At 37.8% G+C, this 12,661-nt stretch overlaps 1 protein-coding gene across 2 annotated transcripts in view; it reads right to left on the reverse strand.

The window, feature by feature from the left end:
* Window positions 1–12,661, reverse strand: part of IQSEC1 (IQ motif and Sec7 domain ArfGEF 1) — a gene marked incomplete at both ends in the record, with an annotated part of 310,805 nt that overhangs the window by 241,200 nt on the left and 56,944 nt on the right. For both annotated transcript variants that reach the window (XM_079540445.1, XM_079540444.1), the window contains one exon: window positions 1,273–1,302. In XM_079540445.1, coding sequence (XP_079396571.1) covers window positions 1,273–1,302 — 30 coding nt within the window. The remainder of the gene's footprint in view (window positions 1–1,272; window positions 1,303–12,661) is intronic.

Genomic DNA, 12,661 nt, shown 5'->3' on the forward strand with positions numbered 1-12,661 from the left:
ATCTCTAAACACATTGCTTTACTGCATCAACCTTGCCCTTGCATAGCCAGATCCAGCATTTAAAGAATTTTAGGCTACTTTAAAATATCTTTTATATAAATTTGCAATTCTTATGGCAAGTTATAAAGCTACTGAAAACAAATCCAGAAAGGCAATAATGTGTGCAGCTGATCAACTGTATGAAATCCTACTACATCACTGATAGTGGATATTCCATTCCAGTGTGCAAAAAGCCAGGTATTCCAAAGCCTCAGGTCTGGAGACAGCTTATATTCACTCAACTCCATGTGCAACCTGAGCTGAACCCAAGGTTTCCAAGTGACAGGTAAATCACATTTGGTTTCAGACTCGTGTGGCCTGACAACCCCAGCTGCTTATCACAGGCTGGGAAGGTGAGGCAAAGACAAAGCCCCCCATAAGATATACTTCTTTCCTCAGCAATCTTAATACTTCTCTTTATAGCTTACAGGCACGATAACTGGTAAGAAAGATCCCAGCAGAATTAACAAGTTCAATGATCTTGTCAATACTGAATGTTTAAAAGGAAGGGGAAAAGAGGGATCTAATTTACTGTAGCACTCTAATACATACACGACTTCCAGATTCAAGCACATGGGTTTGTAATTTTAGTTATTTGTAGGGCACTGCCCAAAGTTCCACAAGTTTGACCACAACAGCTACATTTTCTTCAAAAAATACCTTTGAAATAACATGTGAAAAATACTGATTAAGTTCAAGTACGTGATAGTTACATTAAATTCTCTAAACTACCTGAATCTTCCAAGTTCACAATGAGTATCATAGCAGTGAGTCAATGAAGATTCTCTGACAGATAAAGAAATGAAGACTGCCAACAAAGCCAGAACGCCAGAACAGGTATGTGCCCTTTCACTAGTACAGCACCAACAATTGACAGCTACAGCACTCCTTTCTTAACAAGTGAGCATTTAGTACGCTAATATATATATATTTTTCATTTAAAATGCTGTAAACCAATTATAAACAATATTTTGCAATTACCAAAATTAAGATGCAAGTCTTATTTAAACCGTATTGTAAATAGAAGCATTCAGGAACATCATATTATTCAGTACTGCATCCACCCAATGCTCTTTTATTCAAAATACAAATGGCATGCTAAATAGAACTAATAATCAAACAAAAAACTTGTACATCTGTTTCCATTCTACACTTAAAATTTTGCTTTTTAAATAAAATATTTTCTTAGAAAAGTTAATGCAACGTAACTGACAGAGGGGGAGGTGCACATACCTGACACTTCTTGAACTGTCACCTTCGGACCTGAAAAATAAGACGCAAGTAGTTAGGATGACAGTCTTCCCACACATTCTCTTTAAGTTTCAGCGAGGTTTTCTAAGGCTTCCCCTACTATTTAGGCATTAAAAAAGAAAACAGTTATTCTTAAATTTAGAATAAATCTATTAGAGATTCAAAAACCGAAGAGTTGAAACCAGTAACGCGAATACTACCTAAAATATGTGGCATCAGTCTCTGAAACATCAGTGAAGGCCTGCAAACATGCAAGCTAAAATGCTTAGGAATCCAATTGCCGAACTTATCAGATACTACCCAGTATCTGATACTACCCAGTAAGTGCTGCTGCTTGTAAAACTGTTCATAAAATTTTTATAAAACTGCACATTTGTCTGTTTCCCAGAGTTGTGAAGAAATAAGTGATAAAATAAATTAAGTTACAGAAGCTCTCGAAGACCATTTTTTTCTCATGGTGAGATCATTTCATCAAATCAAAATCAAAACAGGAACAAAATCTTTCTGACCCCTGTTCCCCACACTCCTTATTCGCATGCTTTATTTTTTTCTTCCAAATGAGGAAATTGCATTTGATGTCACTCATACTGACAAGTTTTCTGCCTCTTAATATGAGCAGAAACATCATATTTGCAGCATTTCAGGAAAGAAAAAAAAATCCAGCACAAAATATTCATCTTTTTGCCCCGTTCTGTTCCTTCCACGCTCCAAAGCAATCCAGCCTTGTTGCTACTGAACCCATAACTGCATGTCAGCTTTGTAAGCTAAAGCTGAGAAGTTGGAATAAAAAATAATCAAAGCAGGAGATTCCAGAGCAAAATGAAGCTTCAAAATACCCTTTTCCATGTCTAAATCTTCAGAAAGATTCAAATAAAATCAAGATGAATATTAATTTGCAATATCATGGACATTTCTTTGTGCAGTGTGACAAAAGATAGAATAAGAATTCTTCAATGATCAGTGGAAGAAATAATACAGGGAACCAATTCTAATTATTGAAAACATTTGTTTCAGTGTCTTCACCCAGGTAAGGATCAAAGATCGACATGAAGTTGATTAGTGATCCCTTCCATATCCTGGGGAGCTCGTTAGAAGTCCATATCAAAAGTTGCCCTTGGTTTATTAAGATTATTGGTTCATTTGACACTGCAAAAATACATCCAAGACTGCCTTTCTGTTTTCCCTCAACTTACAGCCTGCACAGTGCTGCATGCCAGGAAACCTCTCCAGCATCAGATGGAGCATCAATGCACCAGCATAAGGCAGTAGCAGGAGTGCAGCTATGCTGGACATCAGCCAGCATCTTTGTTGTAAGCCTTACAGACAGGCAAACATCTCAGCCAGAGCCAGGCAGGGTGCCCAACGCAGCTTCCAATACCTCCAGCCGTTGCTGGGGCTTTCCATATTTGCTCTGTTGCAAGCCAAACTACCTTTGAATTTTTATTTTTAAAGCATAAGCTACACAAGATAATGACCTATTTTTAGGACTGCTGTTAATTTCTCACATAAGGAAAACGTCTGGATTTTAGTTTATTATAAAAAAAAAAAAACTGTAGTTACATGGAAGAAAACTATGTCAAGCAAACTGCAAACTCTACCCCTTCAGAAACCAACTAAGATGGTGAGCATTACCTCCTCAAAAATCAAAGAAAGAACAGCTTTAGGAACATACTCAATACCAAATACTTCAGAACTTCCACTGACTGAAAAAGCAAAACAAAACCAGACTTATTTCTTACTAAAATGACTTCATCTGCACTGATTACTTGCATCTTATGCTAGTGGCAGAGGAAAAAAGTTGTGCTAAGTAAGAGTTTCTTAAATCTAATCCTAGGAAACAGTACTAAAACCTCATTTTCAAGATCTACTGTAGAAATAAATGTCAAAAACTGATGCTTTATTCCTCTCCTCTCTATCATGTATTCAAAACTACTTTTTTTCTTGAAGCTTAATGAAATCTGGATAATTTTATGAGTAATGAAATGAAAGAAAAAACTACAGTCCACCAAACTACATCACCTCCTGCTGCCAGAATATTTTCTGCGACAAGAAACTGAGTGCACATGGCCAGATATGCCTACAAGTAGGAATATCATTTGATGTTACTGACGCTACAGCTGACGCTACAAAATACTTGTGAAAATATTTAGCGCAGCTGAAAATTCTCCCCAGCACAAAATAAATCACTGTCTACAAAGAAAAATGTGGTATCCCAGTGTAGTATCTACCCATACAAAAAACATTCTTGATCTTCATAAGTGCTCAGAGAATTTGGGTGTCACTGATGTGATTACATGCATTACCTGTTACCACCACATTTATTTGACTGCATGAGGAAGATTTTAGAAAAAACAACATGGAATGGAAGAACAGTTACACAAATCCACACCAAAGAAATCTTAAATGAATACATATAAAGACAACACATTGTCAGTTCTTGGTAATGAAGACAGCATCCGATACCAAATAGCTTTATATCCAACTACGTTATTTAATTATTCAAAACATTTCAATTTACAAACGTGCACAAGACTTAGAAGAGGCCTGTCCTTCCACCTGGGCACCCTGCCATAGCAATACGTGTAAGCTGACATCCATCTCTGTACATAATGTCTCCTTTTAACACATTCAAGATGGACCAGATCAGAGGTGAGGAAAGAACTGGCACAGGGCTAAGTTCTCACATCACACTGCAGTTTCATGAACTAAGTGCTCCCTGTTAATTTGCTGGTCTTTCGGGGCTTCCTTTTTCTCAACCTCAACACCAACCCCAACATCTCCCTCAAGAACAACCAACCAAAAAAAACAGAAAGCCACTTCTGCCTGGTCATTTCGAGTTGATTTTAGACATGCATATGTATTCTGGTAGACCAAACACAAGGCTTGAAACTTTTTTCTACATGATTACCCTATCCTTGAACATTACTGAAACACAAAAGGAGGAGGGTGGGGTGTGTGGGGGGAGGGGTGGGGGGAAGAACTCACCTATACATCCTCATTAGTAATTTAAAATTAATAAAATGCTTAACTGACACCTTCCCACACTCATTCTTCTGCAAATTACATCTTGCAAAACATACACCTCACAAATACCCAAAATATGCGTAACAACTTGATGGAACAAGTTTTCCACACGGAACTGAGACAACTGGATTTAATGCCTTGATTTTCTGCTCCTCCTCTTGACTAGAAAAACAACATTATCTGAACAGGAAAATCCCTTTGCATTCTTAAAGGATTCTGGAGTCACGAGAAGCAACCAGCAGCCATCCAAGACAACCTTCTCATCAGGTCACTATTTCTCACTGAAAGTCCATAAGTATTTTGAAGAAGGTGCTTTAGTTCAAGAACAGTCGCAAGATGAAGGCTGGGCAACTGTAAGATTTTGGTACTTGCTGAGTTTTTTCCAGGTTCAGTATCCTGGAATCAATTGTTATCCCAAGTCAATTGTTTGCTGCTCAACTTAGCTAAAAATGGAAATAGAGAGAACGAGCTCCCTTCTTTGATTTTTAGGATACCACCAGGTAAAAAACCTGTGAATCTAGCAGTTAGAAAATTTAACATCTTCAAGGTCAAGATTTTCCCAAGTACATTCCAGAGAGTTATTTACAGATTGTCAGTTTAACACATGCAATGAATAATTTGTATGGCTGAGTAAACACAGCTGTAAAAACTACTAGTGGTAGTTTAAAGTGTTAGACTTTCTTTAAGCACTTTAGAAAATTTGAGTTTTTAGATCATTGCTTAATGTTTCTGCTTTTATTGTGCATTTACTAGACTCTGGATTCTTTTCTCCTTTAGGCCAGATAAAGTAATCTGTCACTATTGAGATGAAGAGAAAGGTGAAAAATTTCAGGCAGTATATAGGCTTACTTCTTGAAAGATCTTGCAGGAAGAAAAATATATCTTCAATTTCAATAGAACTGAAATAGAAGAGAGAATTAAACAGGAAATAATCCATTGACGAGTAAGTTATAGCAGTGATGTAATAAATGTCATGTAATTTTCCTCAAAAAATATTGAAGAAACTCTATGCTCATCCCTGGTTGTCTTCCAACATTTTACCAGCCTTTTGGAATAGAACTAAATAGTTATCTGCACACTCCACTGAAGTATAAGCTTGTCTTCTTCCTGGGAAGAAGGGAACCATACATCCACAGGAAACCATCCTTCAAGATTGTTACAGCCAGTAGAAGCAGAAATGACTCTTAACAACAGCATTTACTGTAATTCATTTTCAAACAGAAGCCAGACATCACAGTACTAACATAACAAAGCTTAAACCAAAAACTGAAAGAAAACAAATAACAAAAACAACAGTGGCTAAGATTTACAGGGAACAGCAAACAAAAGTGGCTTTTCAAACCTGAATAATTTCTGTCTGTCTAAATTGAGTTTGTCACCCTCTGTCAGTCCATGTCTTTGATAAGTGAAGATTTTGGGAAACATTTCTTGTTACAAAAATGGGTATGCAAAGCAGAAGATAAATCAAGAGACAGTCACCATTATCTCCCTATACATACACCAAGCAGGATGATCAGGAAGACAGGACTGTTAGATAGTTCCACATCCCCATATCCACCCATTAGATAAACTCAGCCAGATCTCCTCACCTATTTAGGGAAGTCACTCCCAACAGAATACAAAGAATTGGGTAAAAGCCAAGATTTGTAAACATTCTAAAATTTCCAGGTTAAATAATCATACTCTATGTGAAATTAATTTTCCTGCAAACCTCAAGAACAAATTTTATGTTAGAAATTTCAAGAGACGTGCTATATGTAGAAATATACAGTTGCCACATATCAAAGGGCATTCATTCTAATTTCATTTGTTACTAAAGGAAAACATTGAATCTAACCGTTACAGAGCAATACTAGCTCAGTCATTTGATTAAACCTTGTTTTGAACATAGAATTTGTCCCAAAGAAATAAACTACACCTGTTACTAATTGCTCTTTTGTACTATAAAAAGTACATCCTCCATCCTCCAGTATTTGTTATGAAGATGGCCTACAACGAACGAAGTCTCCCTGAGTCTCCTCAATTGCTATACAAACAGTGCTACTTCTATCACAAGACAGCGTTAGCACACTTCAGTATAGAGTTCCCATGTTCTGAAGGAGCAATTCAAAACTAGGCAAACTTGTCAGGAAACTTGTAGCCCCAGCTAAAGACTGTTAAAAATTAGTGCTTTCTAGGATTTTTATTTTAGCCTGCTGAGCTTGAATGACATTATTTGCCCCCATGGATCACAACAGATCTGCAGTACTGCATTAAGAAACACTCAGTCTTACAGCAGCCTTGCTTTCTGGACATAATAATCAGATACCTAAAACCTTTCTGAGCCTCAAAACAAGCACGTTCTCTGTTTTTTCCCTTGCTAAGTAGGCTTAGGTCAGCATCAGCACATTGCCAACTCTGTGCAGAACAGTACATCCAAGAACACAAACATATGGAATAGAGGTTTTACAAAAAATAATAATAATAATAAAAAGAGCTATTTTGCAAGATTTTGCATATTAGGCAGTTATACAGATAGGGAAATTCTACTGCGCTGAAGATTATTAAAAGAACTGATAAAATTTTTAGTAAGACCTGTGCAGCCAGCTGTACTTTAAACAAGGTATGTTTCAGGATGAGAAAAATATTTTTACCACTAATTATGACTGTTCCAGCAAGATTCTGCAATACACAATCGAAGGAAGGAATGAGCACCCACTGCTAGGACATTCACTTGGGTCCATCACAGAACTGATAGAACAGATCAGTTACAGACTTACAATTACCACATTGCATTTTGATTTAATAGTGAGAAAAATAATTCTTTTGTATAGTAGGAAAAATAATATGGGTTTGCTTTTTTTTTTTTTTTTATTATTATTTGGGAACAGTAATGACCTGATAGTTTTGTTCTTTTCCAAATATGAGAACTTAATGGTCACAGAATCTCTAAGAACTTTCAGTGAGACAAAATTTCTTTCAGAAGGCGACACCTAACAGTCAGATACTGCACACAGGCCAGAAGTACACACTAGAGAAGACTGCTTCCAATCCCTCAAGCAAGAAGCATTGTCTTCAGATGCTGACCGTAAAGCACAGGGGTCACAAGCATTCTTCATGCATGTTAGGATTAGGAACAGATACAATGCAGCTGGTAACAAGAAATCTTTAGGAAGATCTGTGAAGTCAGAATAGAGGTAAGCTCAAAGACAAAAAATTAAAAGCAGTATAAACTTTGAGCTTTATTATATCAATCCATTGGAATACTGAATGTAAGTATCTAAAAGCTGTTCCATGAGAACAGAAGCCATTATAATGACCTGCCCATCACTCATGTTTTTGTATCTAAACTGTAATGTGCTCCAGTAACACATCAGAACAAGTACTTACCTAATAGAATAGAAAGGAGCTAAGTTTGATTTTAGCCAAAAGATTTTATTTAGGAATATGCAGCAAATTGAGGACTAGCATATAACAAACAGTCATCAGACCTGGCACTGCATCATTGCCTACTATCATTACTTCCCAAATAACGACTAGACATACTGCCAGGGGAATCTCTTAATTCAAAAAGACATAGCATCTCTGAATTCATCTCTTCTGCCCTAAGGCCTACGGAATCGAACAGGAGATAGATGACAGCAATTAACAACACCCAAAAACTGGAATTTTATACATGCATTTATACCCACACTTTCAGCACTAGCTGTTTATCTTTTACTCCTTACATTCCTACTGTATGTATGAATTTGCACCATATCTAGCAAGCAAGCAGCTCTTTTCAAATGCAATGCATCAGTTTATACGTTGTTATTACAGCGCTCCTACTTTCAGGATAGAAATCATCAGTAAGTCAAACAAGAAGCATAACCTTCTAAGAAATTCCATGTGTTGTAAGAGCACCAAGCTCACTCTGAGGCCTCAAGATCCTTGGTCACTTAAGACAGAAGATTGTACTCTGTGTTTTTAAGCACTAGTTTCATGGTATGAATGTGTTGAATGTTTTCTGTTTCATTCTTCTCAATGCTTTTAAAGCGCTTCACTGTGCCCCGTTCTACTGATCATATATGCTGCATGTTCGTTCCCTTGAGAAGATGACTTGGACAGGTGAAAGACACTATGAGAAGAGCCCCTTGCATGTCCTAACTATATGGAAAATGTTTTCAAGTAGTGACAACTTCCTTTTGCCTAAGAAAACAAGAAGCAAGCAAAAGCAAAACATGGGCTGTGCAGAAGTTGCCTATATAGGCTGCGAAAGCTCTTTTCTTACAAATACTTTTTGATTGCAGAAAAGCAGGAAGAATTTAGAAATGATTTACCATTACTGAAATGGAAAAAAAACAGTTTCAACTGAAGTCCCAAATAGCAGAAAGCTTAAAACTGAAGCCAGAACTATACAAACTAAAATTGGGCTGGTACTTAGACTAATGCATCTCATTGTACATCACGCATGAAAGTAAATCATCTTCATGTTATTTTCTTGTGAGAGGTAAGTTAATAGAAGGGTAAACAGATGAATCACTAGCTGGAAGATCCAGGGTTTGTTGTGTAAAGCACCATTTTCAAAGCAAAAACAGTGGCATCAGGTGTCCAGTTACCCTCGTGTACCACAGCAATGAAGCAGGTAACTGCCGGTACACTGCTGGAACTGGTCCTCTATGACCAACCCAGCGCATGTACCTGCAAACAGAGAGTTACTGGGTTAAGGCAATTCTTCCCAATTGTAGTGAAATAAAACACTGCGACAAATCCCACTGTGTTAGGAAGGGAAGAGGGATAGTGAGAAAGAGTTCTATATTAAAGCAGAACATGTGACTGACTATTTAAAAAGGACAAATTAGTCTACTGAATTGACTGAGTAGTAGACCCACAATTGCCCACTGTTTTCACTGGAGCACCACACTATTTCACAAAGAACATACGTACCTAACTTTTCAACCTGTATTTTGTTCAATTTCCATTAAAGAAAGTAATCAATTTTTCAGCTTTCATTAGCACACAGGAGTACAGACTTCAGAGATGAGCCTGCATGCACTCATATGTGGAGACTACTCCCATCCCATGAGGCCTTCCATTCCAGCTCTTGGCGGGCATCCCTCATGCTTGTGATGACCATCAAAGCCACTTCAGGCCTTACAAAGGTATTATATACACACACAGAAACTTGCAGCAACCATTCAAAAAATGAGCTAAAAAAAAAAAAAAGTTTGATATTCCCATCTAGGCTTACTCGTAGAAAATAGCCGCTTCCTTAGGTAGCAGATGCAATTTTTGTTTTCTGAAGTTTAACTGCTACACTCAGACATCCATCTATCCATAAGAAGCAAAAAAGTAACTTTCATAGATAACTTATATTCAATTACCACACTACCGAAGTGTAGCTACTAGTACATGGTTTCTACAAAGAGCTTGTTATATCTATTCCTAGACTGTCTTCAGCCACTACTGCCCACAGATTGTTTTCCAAATGCTCCCAGCGTGGATTGATTTCTGACAGAAAAAAAGATCAGCTTGATTTTATTGCTCAGCTATCACTGCTGCATACACTGCTGAGCTTAAGGCTAGATAGCATTTGGGCTGAACTTATCACCTCTGCACTCATTTTGTTCATGTATCTCACATTTTATAGTTACTTAAGTTCTGTTTTTCTCCTAGTGTCTGAAAGCACTTTGAAGCAATGGTTGGAATACAAAGCCCCACATATTTCCACAAAAAGCAACACCCTCCTGTCCATGCCGTGTACTTTATAGCAAGGTTATTGGTACCATCTGCCTGCTCAGTGAGAGGCAGAGGAACATGCTTGCTCCAGCATGCAAATAAGGAGCTGCACTGGGCAGACAGTACATCCTACCACCACCTGGATAACCTGGAACCATCTTTAATACACAAGTATTTAACAAAAACAGTTCAATACATATCATACAATCATTCAGAACAGAGGTGCAAACTTCCTCAGGGCACTTCTAGTTACCTGGAAAAATGTTGTTATCTACTGCACACAACTGTCCAGGTTATTTGTGAGAAGGAAGGGGAGAAACAAAGTAATTTTTTCAGGGTACACATTTCTAAAGCTGCACAGACTGAAGTAACAGTGACCTAAGCACAAAACTACTGAGACATAATTCTACATTTCTGTATCAAAGAATTCTCTGCCCACCCCAGGAAGGGGAAGCTAATAAGCAGAAGGATAAATTATACAAAGCAACCTTTCCCATCCACCCCCTGGGAAGCTTGGCATATGTCACAAAAACACAATTTCTAGACAGTTACGGTTCACACAGACAGGCTCATTCAGAATGCAATCCCTTTAGGTATGCTACATAGTGTGACAGACAAAATGATCTGTGGAATAGAAAATACAGCCAAGCAGAACACAAGTCAAAGGAGGAGGAGTGTGGAGTTTTGTTTACAAAAGTTTTCTATTATCCTTCCCTGCAGCAAGCTGCAAGTGTTTTGTGAAACTAAGGCCTCTAGAACACCACTTCACTCTGCTAAAAAGGCTCTGCTATTTCCACTTGCTTTACCTGGGGACCATTATCAATACCTATCTCATGAGATTAACTTGGATGCCTGTGGAGAAGTCAACTTACGTTACAGGTAAGAATATCAAGTAGCCATACAGAAGGAAACGAAGTATTTTGCTTTGATAAACCAGGGATGCTATTAAGATCAGCATCAGGCAATTAAAAAACAGAACTGGAAGAGAAAATTGCTTAAAATATCTTGGCTTTATGATCTACCAAGATAATTCTACCAGTTTTGTTTTTTCCTCCATTGCTGTTCAGTTATTTGCAGTTCAGAATTCCTCACGAGGAAAAAATTGATACTACAAAAACTGAAATGGATCTGCTTCCATTGCTTGAAAAATCTCATGCTTGTTACATTAATCATTTTACAGGTGAAGTAATTGCATTTTTTCCCTGCAGCTCACAACTTTTCAAACCATTTTACCTGCAGAGTTGTCCTTATTCTTCCCAGAGGGCAAGAAATAATAACTTCACTCAATTAGATGTGGGTTCCATTTTTCCTTTGTTTTAAATAGTTGAGTAATGTAATGTTCAACACAGTAACTGCAGTGATTTTTTGATATAACCAGGCATCAGGAATCCTTCAGGAAAATCAGTGATGTTGTGATAATCTGTTTTATAACCAAGGAAAGTCCTGAAACTTTTTTGCACGTGTACCAAGAAGCATTAAGGAGCATTACTGTGTTCTTCTGTACAATATAACTACAAAAGGCACCATTTCAGCATAGATGGCAAACTACTGGACAGGTTTCTTTCTGATTTTGAGGGTAAGGTCTTGCAAAGAATGAAAACATGGATTTTGAGGAGTCCTTCGATTTACAGGGTGCATCCTTAAACATTACATTAGAAGTAACAGTTAAGATACAAGTATGACTTTTCAACAGTTATGGCTCCAGTGCTTTTCCATTATGAACGTATCTACAGAAAAATACAGTTTATAATCACTTTAACATTTAAAAAGAGCAATAATCAAAAGCCAAATATTTAAAAAGCGGTCAAATCGAGCTTGGTCTTTCATTTGCATCAATTATTTGCATTCCCCTTAACTTAGTTATCCATCTTCCATGGGTTCTTTTCAACATGGATTGGGAAGTACGCGTGGATTAGAGACAGAATGAGTAGCCAGAAATACTTCATCAAGAATGAGCCATATTCTACATACAGAACTTATGCCTTTAACTCTCAAGCTTTGGATACCATCACATCTACACAGTTATCTTACACATAAAAAGATCTCACAGTATTTATCATCCAAGGAGAGAAAACAATAAAGCGTACTGAGACATAAATGGTGCCAGCCTTTCATCCCAGGAATTCAATTTTCAATTCAACAACAATAATAAATCAAAATTCACCATCTGGAACCTCCCTATGCAATTTAAGCCAAAAAGAGATCATCGAGTCCAACCCCCTGCCAAAGCAGGTTCCTTACACCAGCTCGCACAGGAAGGCATCCAGGCAGGTCTTGAACATCTCCAGAGAAGGAGACTCCACCACCTTCCCTGGCAGCCTGTTCCAGTGCTCCGTCACCTCACTGTAAAGAAGTTCTTGTGCACATTTGTGCAGAACTTCCTATGCTGCAGTTTCCGGCCATTTCCCCTTGTCCTGTTTCCACTCACCACTGAAAAGAGTCCAGCCTCGTCATTCTGCCCCCCACACCTTAGATATTTATGGACCTGGATCAGGTCTCCTCTCAGCCTACTTTTCTCAAGGCTGAACAGACCCAGTTCACTCAGCTTTTCCTCATAGGAGAGATGCTCCAGGCCCTTCACCATCTTTGTGGCCCTCCGCTGGACTCTTTCTAAGAGTCTTTTTTGTACTGAGGAGCCTGGAACTGGACA

This window comes from Tetrao urogallus, assembly GCF_951394365.1.
Source record: "Tetrao urogallus genome assembly, chromosome: 10".
NCBI classification, from domain to species: domain Eukaryota; kingdom Metazoa; phylum Chordata; class Aves; order Galliformes; family Phasianidae; genus Tetrao; species Tetrao urogallus.